At 35.9% G+C, this 19523-nt stretch overlaps 1 protein-coding gene across 1 annotated transcript in view; it reads left to right on the plus strand.

The window, feature by feature from the left end:
- The window catches only part of sdk2b (sidekick cell adhesion molecule 2b), a 309891-nt gene that overhangs the window by 206318 nt on the left and 84050 nt on the right, over nt 1-19523 (plus strand). Inside the window, exon 2 of the mRNA XM_081392177.1 lies at nt 10230-10389. Within this exon, the coding sequence (XP_081248303.1) occupies nt 10230-10389 (160 nt within the window). The remainder of the gene's footprint in view (nt 1-10229; nt 10390-19523) is intronic.

The following is a 19523-nucleotide window of genomic DNA, read 5'->3' on the forward strand; positions in this document are numbered from 1 at the left end:
GAAGAGGGCTTGGATAATAGCATCTTACATTTGTCTTCACTGTGCCACCATAGTTCCCATGATCCACCTCTCACACGTCCTCTCTCTGGGACGGCAGCAATTATGACAATCATACGGTTGTTTCTGCTCTTTGTCTAATAGTAGCATATCGAGACATTCCTCAGATCGAATAACGCGCTGAGATATGAACACACACACACACACACACGCACACACACACACACACACTTTTATTTAGTCATCTGCACAATCAATAAAATCATCACACACAGTTTAGTTTAGTTTAGTTTAGTTTAAAAGTTCATTTAAAAGTTCATTTAAATGTAATTTTATTGTAAATAAAATGCATTTATTTATAATTATTAATATATAAATATAATTTAAGTCCTGCCTGTTATGGATGGTGCAAATACAAATGTAGGCTATTGTATTATTTTGTATTACATTTTATTTCTAAATGCCCAAAGTATACAGTTTTATGTTCTAAGTAATTATATTGAATGCTTAAAGTATTATATTATTTGATTTTTTCATTATTACAATTTATATTTTTTATTATTATTTTTAATATATTAAAATATATAAATAATTAAATAATATTTTATTATAATATTCTTTTAATATATATAATCAAATTGAAACTGTCTTCTTACTTTGAGTTCATCATTTATGTTTACTCTATGGATTTTTTTGCTCATCAAAAGTCAGTGAACTTTCATGGTAAACATCACTTGTGAACAGAATATTTTATTCCATTTATGTTTCCAATTTCATTACCATCACAGAATGTCATCAAACACATTTCTGACTCTCATTTGCATGAAGCTGAGCATCTCTCAAGCACACAATCCTCAGTGTAAGCATGTCGCTCGAGTCCCTAAGACCCGATTTTGAAATTTTAATCCCAAATTTGAAACGCCCACAAAGCTCTGCTCACAATGCGCCAGACATTAGACATCTTTAAACGGATAAGAGTGGTCAGGTCGGCCCTCGGGGGCCCCCAGAGTGCTAAAAAATTAAGTCAACCAGTGTCCTTCACCTTTTAATAATTCAAAGTCTGTTTGCTTGGGAATGACAGACTTCATGCGCACTCAAAAATACACACACCTGGTCAGTCATGCACAGAATGTAGGCCAGATTGGGCTGTTTCGAGTTTGAGCTGTGTGTGATGATTTCCATGCACATCTTTTAGCTACAAACACAGCCAATAAAGTTTAGTTTATCTTAACAACACTTTAGCAATTCCCCTGCTGAGTTGAAATGATAATGCGGTGTAACCGTAAGGTGTAAGATGACACTATCTTCAGCTGTGTTCTCTGACTGTTTCAGGTGTGTTTGTGTCAGAAGCCCAAAGCAAATGTATTTTTCATTACTTTAATATGTTTCTTTAATAGGCTTTATAGAGACATATTCCATGCTCCATGTGTGATGGAACCATCTCTGGCACGCTCATGAAGATGCCACCGCCATACCGTCTGCTGTAGTTTGGGATTAGATTTGCTTTCCATAATCATAATGCCATAATTTGCTTAGTGCACCCAGTCCACTGGAGAGATTTTATTCCAGCTACTGTGGGGAAATGAAAGCAGTTCGCCCACACACACTGACGCACACAGACAGACAGACACAGTCATGTGTTATTAGCCTGTCTTTTTTAGAGAGAGAGCAAGTGTGTGTGTGTGTGCGTGCGTGCGTGCGCGCGCGTGCGTGCGTGCGTGCGTGCGTGTGTGTGTGTGTGTATGTGTGTGGTTCTGGTATAGTATAGTATAGTATAGTATAGTATAGTATAGTATAGTATAGTATAGTATAGTATAGTATAGTATAGTATAGTATAGTATAGTACAAGTATAGTATTACCAGTAAATTTTGACCTTGTGGGACATGTTTTGGTCCCCATGAGGAAACAAGCTTATAAATCATACAGAATTATCTTTTTTGAAAATTTAAAATAGCAGAAACTTTTCTGTGATGTGTAGGTTTAGGGGTAGGGTTAGTGTAATGGGACAGCATATACAGTTTGTACAGTATAAAAACCATTATGTCCATGGAATTTCCCCATAAAACATGGAAACCTAACATGTGTGAGTGTGTGTTTGTGTGTGTACCTACTTAACTATATTTTGGGGACACATTTTAGCAAAACCTGACAAAATCTCCAAAAAAATCACTTTAGGGACGTCCTCATTTGTAAATTTGGTATAAAGATAAAGCAATTAACACAAGTGTGTGTGTGTGTGTGTGTGTGTGTGTGTGTGTGTGTGCGTGCGTGTGCGTGTGTGTGCGTGCGTGCGTGCGTGCGTGCGTGCGTGTGTGTGTGTGTGTCTGGAAAAGTTCAATCAACCCAACTGGACTATAATTAGTTTTCAAGACGTTACCTACTTTAATCACAGGCTTTTTCATGATAATCTATTACAAGGCTGAGTTGTTTTGACTTGAATCCTTACAGACGTTCTCCAAAGTCCTGGATGAAGTAGACAATTTACAGACATAGAAAGAGTGTGTGAGTCTGTGTATGTTTATGCTGCACATTTTCAAGTACAGTGCAGGTGTTTATGGAATTGCAATTTTTAGATCCTGGTGCAATTCATCAACTCAATTACAGAAAAGACATTGTTTAGTTAGAAATTCTGTCTAACACGTGTTCTTGCTGTGTTTTTTAAATTCTTTGTCTTTGTCCATGCCAGGCGGCAGCTGTGTCGTGTCTCGCTGCTGTATTAGAACCTAGTTTTTTAGACGCTCAAAAGTATTTTACTTTGAAAAATGTGTCTACGTTTCAGTTTGTTGTGCTATTTAATGCAAGAATGCGTCCTTTGTGATCAGCCCCTTACTCGTCTGCATTTCCTCAGGCATTGGGGGTGAATCTTCACTCAGTAGACATGCACTTCATACTGTGAAATGTAATATTGTAGAGATTATCCAGTTGAATGGACGCAAACCCACACGTTTTTGTTTGTTTAGTCATCTGTTTAAATAATGGCATGACATTGAAGTATAATTACAGTTTAAGCCCATAAGGTCTTGCAAAAAGTACTTTTTCACAAATCAAAATTTTGATTAACATAAAATAATGAAATTCTTATTCATAGTGGAACTGTAAAGCAAGACACACTCTGCGACCCACCTGTTGAATCACTGCTTTAGGGGGTCTGTTAAAACTCAATGGGCTCAGGGGAGGCAAGAGAGATGCTGCTTCCCGCTGGAACTTCAACTGGTGGTGTCGCTGTGGGACTTTGTACATTGTAGGAAAGGGATTAGCAAGACATTAGAAATGGAGTTCATGGAGAAGGCATTTTCAAGTCTGAATTACTCTATAGTGTAATGATTGCATTGTGTGTAGCGATATGTGAAAAATCCAACTCTATCTCACGACCAATTTGTACGAATACGTATTTGAGTAAAAGGTGGCTAATTCCTACGACCTCACTCGTACAAATTCGTATGATTTGTCTAAACCCCAGTGATGGGTATGTTTAGGGGCGGGGTCAGGGGTAGGTAATTCGCACCAATTCATACGAATTGGACAACTTTTAAAATATGTACGATTTAGCAAAAATCGTGCAAATACGTACAAGTGATTTCGTATGAATTTGTACGTATTAGCCACCTCATAAAATTTGTACGAATTGCCGTGAGATCGGGTTGGAAAAATCACAAATGAGATTAGTTCCATATCTCAATTCTTTTTATTTTACGATGAGATTAAAAAGAGAAAAAAAAGGTTTTTGCCTAAATTTCCTGCTTTTCGGATGTTTCTCCCCATGTGTCTTCACTTTAATAAGACATCTCACAATACCGCACATTTTCCTCAGATTGGTACCATAGTTTCAATCAAAATTCAGAAGTCTCAGTATGAACTCCAGTACCAATTTATATGATATGTTATCCACATTCATTTTATAGCTGTATACTCTCCATGGATGTTCTCATTTGTTACTGTTTCCCGCTTCAGAATTTTGGGCAGAAACATCTGAGACAAAGTTGATACTTAAAAAAATACTTAAAAAAATGGAGAGCTCCATTAAGTCGTCTGGCCAATGAAAGAGCAACCCTTGAGCAATAAAACTGCTCTAGGTGTGCGTGCGTGAATGTTGGCCTTGCACTGAGTGTGTCTCTGGGAAGAGGTTAGAGACTCTCATGGCGCCACACACACACAAACACACACACACACACACACACACACACACACACAGGCTAAATAAAGACAAACTGCGGTACAGCCACCAGTGACTCTTTCCAGATGACATGCGGTTAAAGATGTCTGGGTAAGTGGGTCAGAGATGGAGTCTGTAAAAAGATATACAATCTTGAATGTAATTGTTCAGTTTGCCAGTTTTTATTCAGGATGTTTTAATCATATTACTAACTAGGATTTTCTAGTCTTTAAGTGCTTTAAGTGTACAGTATTTGTTTGCATGTCCAGCTGACTTCATCCACCTGTCATTCCCTGTTACTGTGTCTATATGGACACTTCGACCTCAGGCTACAGAGACTATATGAATATACATATGCATGTGAATAGAAGACATGCGGCTGGGAGGATCCTGAAGGAAACGCATCATCAGGTTGAAAAGAATTGTCTTGTCCTGCTCTGGATCTCTCTGTGGAAGAATGCTGTGGAAATCATGAGGCTGGTTTTTCAGATGCAATCTTATATAGGCCATGCTGTGATTAAAATGATATGCCAGTGAGACGCTGGGAGCAAGATTTGTAAAAAAAATTGTCTAGAATACCCCTTCTCTGAGTTTTTGGAGCAGGCCCAAGTTTGTTTGGTTGGTGTGAAAGTGGTTTTCCATGTCACATGAACCCTTCTAATATGATTTGGTGATCAAGAAACATCTTATTATTATCACAGATTATATATTTTAAACTTACTGACCCCAAACTTTATAGTGTAAATAATCAAGTTTAAGCAAATGAGGACACAAATTAAACTAAATAAACTGTAAATATTTTATATTATATATATTTATTTATATATATTTTTTACATTTTGAATACTATTTTAAATGTTTTATTTTATTACACTGTAAAACATATTGTTGGTTAAACTTAACCTGGTTGCTTAAAAAAATAAAGTTCATTGAATTAAAAAAAATAGTTAATACAATGAAGGAGATTGGTTTAATCAACAGAAATTCAAAATATTATGTTATCTGAACCCCATAAATTATCAAAGTTAATTCGACAAAAGAAAGCAATATTGTGATAACAAATAAAATATATTTTTACAGTGTACTTTTTACACCTTTCAATTTATTTATTTATTTACATTTTAATTACATAAAACTGTAAAAGAACATAAAACAACATAAAAAGTTGTTTATTATCCGTTGACCAGGCTTGATGGTATATTTCTGAAAAGACAAAATGTAGAGTTCTGCTAAGTGGAAAAAAAATTCTCAAAATCTCAAAACTGCCTATTTCAGCCAATAAACAGACATAACACAGGACAAATACTTCAATAACACAGTAAACCTGGAGCAGCACCTGCCCGGCTACGGTGGTACTTATGGTTCAGATCCAGAAGTACAAAGTGAAAAAAATTGGACCAAGAAAAATGTTAGATTCTTTTCTCAAGAAAAGCTAAATAAAGTCGCTAATTTTGACCTGCTTTATTGCATTCAAATTTGTGTTTCTGTATATATTTGTTTGCCTTTGTAAACACATCACACCTTCGGTTCCATTTAATGAGTCCGAAGCTAATCACTCATTATGAGAGAGAGAGGGAGTACCAAAGGTGCCCGTACTTTTAATAGAAGCCACATAGCTTGTGTTTAATTATGGATGTTAACCCCTGGGCAGTGTGTACGCGCACATGTGTGCGTGAGACACTCACTAATGAGTTAAGAAGTGTAATTCACTGCATTGCACTTGTGCAGGGCCTTTTGTGACACCAGCCACCAGACCCCTTTTGGCTTCTCGACAACCTGTCTCCAAAACAACTACCAATGCCCCTCGGGAAACCCCGTCTGACCCCTGTTGTACTTCTGCACACTCACGATAACAAGCTCTGGAGAAGCAAAGAGACCATAATTGCAGCGTATCTTCTGAGAGCGTACAACCTCCTGTCTCGAACCCCTCCGACAGGCGCTGTTAAAACAATCTCTAGAATTTACAGCTTTTCACTGTCTACATCTAACGCCAGCGCCCATTAGGGTAGTTTTTCTCAGAAGACTTGCAGTGGTAATCTGATACTTTTTTTCAAAGGCCTCTCTTAAAACTTCATCTTTGCGCCCACTGACTCTTTCGTATCTGTCAATTAAGATATGCGTCTCATAAGCCCCTTACAATTTACACAATTTGCTCCCAGAGCACTTGTTAGTGGTCTGCTCATGTAAGGTTACAGGAGGGCATAATGCCCTCTTTGCTGCCATTTACTGCATCGGTAATAGAGAGTCTGTGATCTTAGCGTTGCATCTCGGCTGTGCTCTGCCCCACGGGGGCCCATCAGGGTGTTTGTTAGCTCCATTGACGGATCATTAAAGCTTTTAGTCGACCAGATCATTTGTTCTCTAATGAGAGGGAGAAACGCGAGCCCTGATACTCATCGATGATCAATGTCTTCTGCCTGTTTTAACTGTATCACTCGTTCTCGGTCTCACTCTCTCTTTCTCGCTGTCTGCATCTTTATCTCGCTATCAGAGATAAAAGTGCAGTTCGAAACGCTTCGGAACAATTAGCCTCACCCGTCTAATCAGATCTCTTGTGCACAGATCCTTCCACCTCGTTTTCATAAAACTTTGTGAATATCCGAAACGTGCATCACATTAATGCCCACTCCACATTTTCTCGCCCGTGTCTTCCTCTAACGCTGTTGTATTTAATACTTTACAGTGGCTGAATCCTAATTTGCATGCCATCCACAATGAATACTATGCAAGATTAGGATTAAAGCATCCAGAATCATAGTACGTGTGAAATAGTAGGCCTATCTCAAAGCTCCACAGATGGCGGAATATTTCAAGTGGATTTGCAAAGTATCTGCGTTTTTTTGGCTAATCTGTGTGCGATGTTTGGACTAATTTGGCCCATTTGGCATTGCGCTACGGAAGACAAGAAGTTTATGATGGCCCTCACAGCTTATTTATTAAATGTATGAACTTAAAAGTTAAAGCTGCACTTTTTCCCTTTTTAAAAAGTTTTATGTATTCAGAAATGTGTAGTTTGCTAGGGTGTCATATATTGACGCTCTTGACATTTCGTCTACATCGAACGCACATGGCACCCTTTAGCGTCAATATGAGACGCAGATAGAAATGGGCCAGAAGGCGCCCCCTAGCGGGCTAACCCTAACCCTACCCCAGACCTAAACCTACCCATAATCGAACAAAGCTCTGTGCGTCTCATATTGACGCTAAAAGGTGCCATGTGCGTTCGATGTAGACGAAATGTCAAAAGCGTCAGTATTATGACGCCCAAGGATGAGAATGTGTTGGATTATGACAATATAATAATGGTCCAAACTATATGGTCCAAAGTATGCATTTCAGTTGATATTTATTTGACAGATACCATAATCAACAAAACTAAAACATAGAAAGTAAACTTTAAAGGGATAGTTCACCTAAAAAGGAAAATTCTGTCATTAATTGCTCACCCTCATGTCGTTCCAAACCCGTAAGACCTTCGTTCATCTTCGGAACACACATGAAGATATTTTTTGATGAATTCTGAGAGCTTTCTGTCTCTCCATTGACAGCAACATCATTGTAGCTTTCAAGGCCCAGAAAAGTAGTAAAAATAGTCCATGTAACTACAGTGGTTCAACCTTAATATTATGAAGCGACAAGAATACTTTTTGTGCGCAAAATAACGACATTATTTCACGTCATTCTCCTAGGCTGTTGACGTAGTGTAAACAGCACAGCGCTTCTGGGTTGAACGTCAGAACGTAGGCTCACTATTGGCCGACGCTGGTCATGTGTGTGTTGCGTGTGATGCTGCCCAATACTTAGCCAACGTTTAGACGTAGAAACCAGAAACGCTGCACTGTTTACACAACATCAACAGCGTAGGAGAATGGCATGGAAGAGAAGAGATTATTAAATAAAGTCGTTATTTTGGGGGGTTTTTGCGCACAAAAAGTATTCTCGTCACTTCATAATATTAAGGTTGAACCACTGTAGTTACATGGACTATATTAAGAATGTTTTTACTAGATTTCTGGGCCTTGAAAGTTACAATGACGTTGCTGCCAATGAAGGGACAGAAAGCTCTCAGATTTCATCAAAAATTTCATTTGTGTTCCGAAGATGAACGAAGATGGGTCTTATGGGTTTAGAACGACATGAGGGTGAGTAATTAATGACAGAATTAAAATGTTTGGGTGAACTAACCCTTTAAAGTCACCATGAAAAAAAATAAATGTGCAGTATTTATTATAAATTATGTCTTCATTTATGAAATAATGTTTACTATTCTGCTCTTTTTTACTATATATTTTATTTAATATATCTTGTAACATTTAATATATAATCATTTATTATATAACATTTATTTGTATGTATCCATTTTTGCAGTGTACCCCAAATTCAACAGGATACATATCTAATCACCAGTGCATGAAGAACATTTAGTAGAAATATGGAAAATGCCAGTGTATTCCATTTCTTCTTTGCTTTTGTTCTCAATCGAGGAGCTAAAACTTCCTTCTTTAGATTAGTGAAACCAGAGAGATACTGCGAACCGTCCGCCTAATAGATCATTCTGACAGTTTAATTTTAATGCTTGATTATCATTCAATCTTATAATTGTATTATCCAACCGTTCAATTAATTTGGTCTATATTTACACCGATGATTAGGATCAAAATCGAAATTGTAGTCGCTGACTCGGCGTGTCGAAAGTAACCAGGCTATCTGTTGAGGTAGCTCTCCTGATTTGCCTCCTCCTATGAGAATGGGATATCAGCCCCATCTGCTCCCGGCATCTTTCCATTAGATGAATGAGCACTCTTAGATGAGATTGAGTGCTTGGACCCACTTTAAATGACTGGACACAACTGTGCCGTGTGATACAAAATGAGCTTACACATACAGACATGACTCGAATTCAAATGGATGCTTCTGTTCAAGACTGATGAAATTTGCAGAGTTTTCAAAAGTATGTGACGTTCACGGCATAGACTCTTTAAAATACGTCCAAGAGTTTTACAAGCTGGTCTGTTATTGGAGGGATGTCGACTTTACATTTTCACACCCCTAAACATGACGCTGAACGAAACGAACTCTGATTGGTTGATTTACATGTCGGTCAGAAGTCCTCTTGTGCTATCCTTGGCCAATGAAAGCTGGAGTCCAGACCTTTTGCAGTCAGTCTGAAGGTCTGGCAACTCGAGACTAAAATCAAGTCCCGTCCTATATTTTGTCGTATTCTAGAACACTTTCCACTCAGATATATATCACAATAGGGACTATTGCAGCTTACATTTCATGCCAACTTTAATTTTAAAGGGTTCCTATTATGCCCCTTTTTTACAAAAAAAGTGTCCCCAGAATATGTCTGTGAAGTTTCATCTCAAAATACCCCATAGATCATTTATTATACCATGCCCAAAATGCCCCTTTTTGGTTGGAAGCAGCGCTGTTTTCATGTGTGTTAAATGCAAATGAGCTGCTGCTCCCCGCGCTCTTTTCCAGAAGAGGGCTGTGCCTTTACAGCTTGTGCCTCCGATACTCTGAAACAGAGGGGCCGTTTCCACAGAACGTGTTTTTGCATTCCACTGCGCTACTTTTCCATTATTTTCTCTGTAAACACGCACTAGATGCATCTTCTTTTTTCTTTTCTCTCCCAGATTCCATCACCAGTCGTAGGCGGGGCCCTGTTATATTGTGCCATCCCGATGTATAGAAAATTCGAACGACTCGTTTTGGGACACAGTTTATGATTTATGGGGAATATAAAAAAGGAGTGGGTGGATTTTCAAAATGTATATATTACTTGATCATCTTCTTTCATTTATTTTACTCTACTTCTCAATACAGAAAGATGTATATGCATCCTCGTATTCAGTCTGGACTGGTTCAGGTTAGCTGAAGGGCACACAAGAAAACAGGCCGTGTTTGAAATTCCATGTGCAAATATCAGCAGCAGGCTGAGGGCCCGATACAGCAAGGGTCTGTGAGCATTAGCTGGCCATGTTTACCTGCGGCGGGTCAAACAGTGTTTTCCCTCAGAAGCGATTCTTTCTTCCTCACATTCTCTCTCTTTTCCTTTGTGTCTCTCTGCAGATGACGTTCCTCCATACTTTAAAACAGAGCCTGTACCGAGTCAGTTGCACCTGGAGAGGAACCGGTTGGTTCTGACCTGCATGGCCGAAGGGAGCTGGCCTTTGGAATTTAAATGGATCCACAACGACACAGAGATCACGCGCTTCTCGCTGGAGTACAGGTCAGTGTTTGTTTTCATGAATGTTTTAAATATAAATGATCTGCATTGCAACAGTTTGTTGTGATGTAGTATCAAAAACTGTCTACAATAGAACTGCATTAACCTTAATTTGACAAAAACGTTGATTCCATTTAGCGGCTGCTCTGGCCACTTAATTTCCCTTGCCTCAAATAATGTTATTTTATTTCTAAATATCTTTTATTTTTCTCTCTTATTTCATTATATGGTATGTGTTGTTTATATATTTATTTTAGTCATTTTTTAACTTATTTTTTTATTGATCTGAGAGTTTTAAACTGTGAGTAACTTTAAAGTTTGCGTTTGATGTTTTCTGGACTTAAAAAACTTAGAATAACTTGGGTTTCATTTTACTTAAAGGGACAGTTCAGCCTCATATCACTCCAAATGTCTAAATGTTCCTGCTACAAAACACAAAAAAAAAATTCTTTGTTTTGTTGATACTATGAAAGTCAGAGATGTCCAGTATTGCTTTGGACCCCACTGACTTAGACATACTTAGACAAAAAACTTTTACTTTCACTATATGGACAAAGTTATACATGAATTGGAATGACATGAGAGTGAGTAAATGATAACATAATTAAAAATTGTAGGTAAGTATAGCATTTATTTGGCACTATAGAACAGGATAACTGTGTAGATGTAGATTTATTTTAGTAATTTATGTTCTTTTTTATATACTGAAAAAGATCAATGTTTGTTTTTTTTTACTAAAATTTCTTAACGTAACTTCAAAGTTTGCTTTTGATGCTTTCTGGTCTCTGGCCTTATTGAGTTTCAAACCCTTCAGATATGCAGTTGTAGTAATACTAAGAGGAATATGATTTATAAAATACCCATGCGAAGTCAAGTTTTGTACTAATGGATTCCTGTTGAGAATAAAGTAGAAAGAAAATAAGGTTTTCGCCCTCATTTTTTTTTTTTGAGGTGTTCTATTCATACAATGAAAGTCAGTGGAGTCAACAGGAGTGTTGTTTTGGACCCCATTGACTTATATAGACAAAAACAGTTGACTTTCATTTTCGACAAAAGTTAATAAAATACTTAATACCCTATATAAATTACTTTCTTATACACAAAAGACCCCATTGTCTTCCATAGTTTTTTCTCTTTTTTTTCACACTATGGAAGTCAACTGGGTTCTTTAACTGTTTGGTTACCCATAATCTTCAATATATCTTTTTTGTGTGTGTTCAGCAGATAGAACAGGTTTATTTTTTTTTTTTTTTTTATTAGGCTATTTTGAAACTATATTTTCCTGAGTCGTTAAATAATATGAATCGCGTTTGAATGAATGAACGCAGAGATGCGTGCTGTTGTGGAGCTACTACAGCTGGCAAAAATACTGTTTAAATATGAATTGCGTTTCTGTGTATGAATGAATGAACGAACGAACGCACAGATGCGCGCTGTTGTGGAGCTACTACAGCTGGCAAAAAAAATTCTGTTTTAATATGAATCGCGAATACAAAGAAAGATTACACTGGAAATATTGTTACAATTTTAAATGTTGTTGTAATTGTATAACCTTAATTGTATAAAAAAAAAAATATATATATATATATATATATATATATATATATATATATATATATATATATATATATATATATATATATATATATATATATATATATATATATATATATATATATATATAAGGATAGATGTAAACAAAATCTTAAAAGGTCATTATAAGCCTTCTCTTTAAATAATTTTATTATGCTTTATTAGTGACACATTTGGGAAGAGAATATATTCCAAATCTGAAAATACAGTATGAGAACAATTAACTGCACAATTACTAGAAATGTTTACCTTGGATATTGTACAATTTGCAAGCAAAATTTGTGGAAAAAAACAACAAACCAGTTATATATTGTCCTTGCATTTTTGTGGCTCATTCACACACCTGAATGAAAGGCTCATTACGTATGCAGCCTCATTATGCGGGCCCCATTGTCTCCACAGGTGTGAATCACGCCCACCCGCATATGGCCTTTCCAAACAAAAAGTGTTTTACAAGATTTAAATCAATGTATTGTGTTATGTGAATGATTAGGCAGGATGATTTTCACATAATTTTGAAGAAAAAATTCTAGGCAACGTCATCCATTTGTCAAAAGTCTTATTTACATATATTTAGAATGTGTTTTATGGCCTTATTTCAGAAACTTTAGTTTTTTGTTTTTGAAAAAACCATGCATAAACATTATTCTATCAAAAATACAAACATGTACATGCAAGTTGTTCATATATTATGGTAGCCCTGTTTGTGCTAAATAGAGTGAATTTACACCTTTGCCATTAATATGTTTATAAGCAACTGAAAAAAGCACAAATGTCAGGGCATGTCAGAACATCTCAAGGACCCCAAAAACCCCTCAGACCCCAGAGGGTTAAAAAAGTAAGAAAATCTCTCCATACCATATCCATGAAAGTAACCAATAAACCAATATGATTATTTTAGTTTTCTTAGGTTATAATCCTTATAATAGTGATTGTAATCCTTATAATAGTGAAACAATGAACTGTGATTAGAACAGCAGGAATGTGATGGCACATAAATTGTTCCATCTTTACTTTGTAAGGTGAGGATTCAAAGAAACAATTATTCAGTGTTGAAGCGTAGGAATCCACTTCTAAAGACGATTGTATCTGCCACCAAATGTGCTCCGGTCATCCAATTCAGACTTTTTTTTTAATTAACTATCCTCTGAATATAAACTCTGGAGCTGTGGTGAATGGAGTTTTAATTAAAAAGATAAAACCGGCTGATTAAACTGAGGGACATGACGATGTTATGTTGGTCACTGTGCTGTTCTTAGGCTTCCCATCAACAAAATCTCTTCTCACTCTTACCTTATTATCACTAAAATCCAGTTACAGTCGAGCTCTTTCTAACAATGGCTATGTTTATTATATAAAAATGAAAATTCTGTCATCATTTACTCGCCCTCATGTTGTTCCAAACCTGTATGACTTTCTCTCTTCTGTGGAACATAAAAGAAGGTATTTTAAATAAAGCTCTGCTTTTTTTTTTTTCTATTCATACAATGAAAGTCAATAGGTATCCATGTTGTTTGGACCACAATTTTCTTGAAAATTTCCTCTTTTGTGTTCCATAAAAGAAATAAATTCATAGGTTTTGAATTATGCCTGGAAGACATATGCAAAACCATGATCTACATGTGTCCAAACAAAGTAATAAGCTGTGCTTTGCTTTGAGACACAGTCGTGAAAAATCACAGCACATTTTTAAAGCAAAAAAAAACCTGAAGAGAAATGAAAATAAATCAGTATACAAATGAATAATTAAAATAAACTCTTGTGGCCATTTTCTATTTCATTACAATCTGGACGGTTGCATGATTTAATTATTTGACTAAATTACTGAGCAGAATTGCTTAAATTAATTAATTATATACAAGAAAATAAATAAATAGCAAGCAGTATATCCAGAATATAACAGTGTGGAGCAGAATTTTGAAAGTGTGTGTGAACATGGTCAATCTCAAAATATCCTATAATTGTATGGCTATGTGTATTTGTTTGCTTAGATAAAAATACATAAACAGAAAAAGAGTGAATATATATATATATATATATATATATATATATATATATATATATATAGTTCACAGAATGTAGTGTCTCTTCTCATTATGTCTGGTTAGAACACCAGATTGTGAAATCTAACCCATCTAGCGGTTAAGGAGATAATTTAAGGTCAGTAACATTGATCAGAACGAAGACTTGGAACTGTAATGCATAAAGAAATCTGATTGAAACCCAGTTGTCAGATGTTTATAAACACTTGTGTTGTGTGGGATGTCTCCTGTGCCATTGGTGTCCTTCTCTATGACATGTGAAGGCATGTGAAAGCAGGTGGATCAGCAAAGCCGAATGGTAATTTGTCCATGAATGTTCTTCTATGCAAAGAGAGAGAGAGTGATGAATCGTCATTTAAAAGCATCCCAGCTCTCACAATGACCTTTCCTTTCCAAGCCCCCTGACACATAAGTGTGTGAGTGCGTGCGTGTGTGTGTGTTTCTCGTGTGTGTGTGTGTGTTTCTCTCGTACACAAAGAAGACTTTCCCAAATGAGCTCAATCAATTGTTGTCTGGCAGTAGTGTTGTTCTCTAATGCCAGCTCAGCTGACTCGGCTAGTGTGGCGCTAATGACATCAGCCTGCCTGGGCATCCAATGAGCTCAGGCATGTTTAACACTACCAAGAGCTTTTCAGGATTAAATGCAGAATTTAAATGTGATTGTGTCATTTTTAAAAAAAAAATAATTGCTCCTAGCCCAGCTTAAAATGCAGAGACAATTGAATGGGTAATTTGGACAGTAGATTGACTCTCCTGAAAAAGCTGTTTTCTTTGAGCATCCTGACCTTGTGTTGTGCCTAATTTTTGTTTAATTAATTGTTGATAATCAATGACATAATCAATTCATCCAATTATGTACAGTGGACTACTAGTCAAAAATGGGGGAGTAAATAAGATTATTGTTTTTGGGAAAGAAATTATACTTTTATTAAGAAAGGATACATTCAGATTGATAGAACATGACAGTAAAAACATTTATAATGTTACAAAAGACTTAAATGCTGTTCTTTTGAACTCCATTCATCCAAACTATCACATTTTCCACAAAAAATATTAAGCACGTCCATTTTCAACATTGATAATAATAAGAAATGAACAGCAAATCAGCATAATTAGAATGATTTCTGAATGTTCATTTGAAAATATAGAAAACAGTTATTTTAAATTGTAATAATATTTCACGTTACTGTCGATCAAGTAAATTCTGCCTTGGTGAGCATGAGACATAAAACATCTTAGCGACTACATTAAGTAATTGTAAATTAAGTAATTGAGTCAACCTGTTATTTCAATGTTGGATATTACATTGTTTTGATTTCTTGTTCTTCTGCGGAACACAAAATTCTGCCCAAATGATATTGTGAAGAATAGATCCAAATATAGCAGTCTTCCCTCTTCAATAATTCCTGCCACTCAAATCATGAAACAAGGACAGCAATTGAATATGCACAGAAGAGCATAATTTTCATTGTAGGGAGAAAATAAATATTGTATCTATTTATTTAAAGGAGAACTCCGGTCAATTTTAACATTGAGCTCATTTTTTTGTAAATTTGGAGTGCTGTCAGTACACTGTAAAAACTAAAGGAGCCTCAAGTATCCTGTTGGATACTCAAGGAACTTCAAAATGTAATTTTGGTGCCTCAAAGCTCTTTTTCCTATAGAAGGGTAACTGGAAGAGCATTGACAATCTTTGAGGTTCTTGCTGGAACTTATGGGATGCTTTAAGCACTTTGTATTTACTTCAGAGGTTCTGGACTGGAGTCACCTTTTCATTACTATGAGACCTCGAAGTGCTTTGGGGGAAAATAGAGGAACTTGAATGCGACAGAAGGGTTATTGGAAGATCTTTTAACATTTAAGTGGTTCCTGGAAGATCTCTTATGTTAAAGCCAGCATCTGGAGGAACCCAATGGTTCAGTGAGGCCTGAATTAGATTATTATTCTATTATTATTATTATTATTATTATTATTATTATTATTATTATTATTATTATTATTATCCTATTATTATTATTATTATAGGCTACTTAAGTTTGATTCAGTATACATACCCAGGTGAAAAAGACGTACTATTAAATGTATTAAAAATGTACTTGAGTGTGTTTTTAGTAGACCTACAATACAAATATACTTTAATGCATTTTTATTATTATTATTATAGGCAAGTTTGATTCAGGATACATACCCAGGTGAAAAAGATGTACTATTAAATGTATTAAAAATGTACTTGAGTGTGTTTTTAGTAGACCTACAATACAAATATACTTTAATGCATTTTTAATACATTTAACAGTAACCTAGTCTTTTTCACTTGAGTAGCTTACATATATTTAGTGTAGGCCTATTTTATTAAGTCTTTTAAACCTTAAACAACAACACTAAATAATAATAATATTATATGAAGAAGAAGAAGCAGGAGGAGAGAAGTTTTATTCAGTCACGAAACTGCTGCTATTCCTCTGCTGTCGTCGCTTCAGTGATCCTCGCGCTGCTCGCGCGCAACAGAGCTCAGCTGATCGACGTCATCGGTTTGAAAGTAACGGCTCCTCTCATCAAAGCTTCCGCCGTTTGTTCGGCTCTCCATTACAAGGTTTGTAAACTCGCCAAATAAATATAAATACAGAGTCTACTCACTATATATATATAAACTAAATTTATTATACATTACTACGTTTTTACAGTGTTTACCACTCGTTTATTGCACAGTATCTGGTTTTAGCCGCGATGCTAACTACGTTGATCTAACGTTAATGAACAAATGGAAATGATTGACTTATTGTCTTAGATTGATTTAGTCATTCAATTCAACATATTTTGTACAACTGTGTCTTCAAATTGCTGATATAGCCTAACTAATTTAGAAAATTCTCTGAATCTTGGCATTTGTTATGAATAATAAAAACAGGTTATAGTTTGCTCTGTTTTTGTTTAGCCTAACGTTAACTTTACTTAGCTACTACAGGTGCCCTCAATCTCTCAAATACCATTTTAAAGCCATTTACTGGTCAATAAATATTATGTTGTGAATAATCAGCTTTGTTCTTTTGTTTCCCCAGAACAACCATTACATTTCTAAAATAATCTGAACATTTCAGTGGCAACATTGAATTACAGTAAGTTACCTGCACCACACGCAGTACTTTATTACTATGAACTTTCTCTGTGTGCAATTGTATTGTTTGACTGTGTACTTGTGTTTTTAATCAGTTACTCTCTGAAAATCTTTTCTCATGATCTCAAATCTCATTCATGTTACTCAGAAAAATAATATCACAGGTTTGATTCACAAAAAATGCTATAGACATTTTAAAGGCCCTTTCACACTGGACGCGATTTTGACGCACGAATAATTCGCGCGATGGGTTTATTTTTTGATCAGCTGTTTGTGTAATGAGCGCTTCCACACCGAACGCGAATGTGCTGAGGCGAAAAAACGACTTTTATTTTTTTCGCTTCGATGTCGATTTTTTTTTTACTTTTGCGGCGACAGAATAGGCTTCAGCCAATTCACATACTACAAGGACAACGATTTGAAAGACAATGTGTGGCGTAGCATTGCCAACCAACCGGTTATCACGACTGTGAGTGTTTTGTGTGATAGTCCTGTGCTGTGTAGGCTAGCAGGCCAAACTACATTTGGGATAGAAAGCTAACACTATTATCGTCAAAGATAGAGACAGAGACCGTGTTTACCTTGAACACGTAACAAAATGCAGTGAGACTATTTAGGGCTGCTTTTAGTAGGCTATACTATACATTCTTTGTGTGATATTTCTAGTCGAATGATTTTTAACTTACTTCGTGTGTTACATGTAATGTGTAGTTACATTACAAAACGCACTGTTGAAGACGCAAAAAAAAACTGCACATAAGCATACTCCCCTTCAGACTTTCTGTTCTGTAAGATTGGGTGCACCCAAAACCTTCTTTTCTGTCTTTTAAATAAAATGAAAAGCTCGTCTTCACTGGATGCTATGACTATGACTGGATGATGATGATGATGATGATGATGATGAAGTGTCCATGTTTTCTCAGCTGTCGGCGCGATTCGCGCGAAAGTTTTGGAATGTTGAAGCTCTCTGAACGTCACAGACGTCGCAAATTCGCGTCGCGGCTGATGTGAATGGTTTTGATGCGAACTATTCGCACACGAACTATTCGCTTTTTCGTTTCGCTTTTTCGTTACGCATCCGGTGTGAAAGGGCCTTAACTCTGAATTATAACTTCAAGTTTAGTCTTTTTCGACAAAAAAAAAAAAAAAAAAAGAAAAAAAAAAGGAAAAAGCTATTAGGCTTCAGAAGACTTGCAACACAACCCATAACACATGAGTTGTGAACTCATTGATTATTTTTAGGATCTTTTCTGGGACATTTTTGGAGCTTAACCATTTTTACATAAATTATTGCATTGAATTGAACTAGACAAGAGTACATAAGAATGGTTTCATGAATGATTTACACATTTGTTTTCTTCTTGTGTTTCATGCAGTGTAAGCGACCGGGGGTTGCATTATGCCTGAGATCTGCTTTTGGGTTCCACAGACAGAAAGTCAAACAGGTTTGGAACGTCACAAGGCTGAGGAAATTATTTAAATTTCACAACTATCACTTTAATAACATTACTAACAGTAAATTTTGTACTTTGCAGGGATCTCAGTAAGCTGAAATACAAGTTTGATCAAGAATAAAAATCCTCCTGTAGACCTGAAAATCATTGAAGTGCCTGGACCATCCACCAGAAAAGAAGAAAAACAAACGGAAAACGAATCTGCTGTACCTTTTCACTTTTCTAACTCGTTAAGTACCTCACACCAACTTGGTCCCATAGTGACATTTTTGACCACAAACGAAATTGCTGATCGTGTGGATTCTTATTGAAATGACTGGAATTCACCAGTGAACATTCACAGAACAACAGATCATTTTACTGCACCTTAATACTGTTTCCAGGTCGAAGCCTCTACTTCCTCTATCTTGTTTCATGAGAATACTCAACAACCATTTATGAACACTGTTGATTCAAGTCACACATTTAAGATTTTCAAAAGCCATAGTGTACATTACAGTCTCCAGTCTAACGATATCCCAGACTTAAACATTTTATGATTCAAAATAGCTGAATAACTAAACCATCTGAGATTTCAGTATAGAGATTAAGGTTACAGCACGATGAGTGTATAGCACTGTTGTTTGTTTTTGGCATCTGATAGAGCTTTTGGACTTGGAAACAGTGATGTCAGACTAACCATCGGACTGAAACACAAATGTTTTAAAGTTAAGTATGATGGACATTTTTAATTAGTTCAAATGTAATTTTATTTACATTGATTTATTTCGTGGAACATATGTGTTTCCATGCATTTTGTTGAGATGTCTTTTCTTGTTTATCTATTGTATATACATGGTTGATTATTCATGTTGCTTATGTATTATATTGCTTATTGATATTAATCTGTAGTTAGCTTTTTTCCCCATGTGCATGGAAGTGTATGTATAAAAA

This window comes from Scardinius erythrophthalmus (genome assembly GCF_964197995.2).
Source record: "Scardinius erythrophthalmus genome assembly, chromosome: 18".
Lineage (NCBI taxonomy): Eukaryota > Metazoa > Chordata > Actinopteri > Cypriniformes > Leuciscidae > Scardinius > Scardinius erythrophthalmus.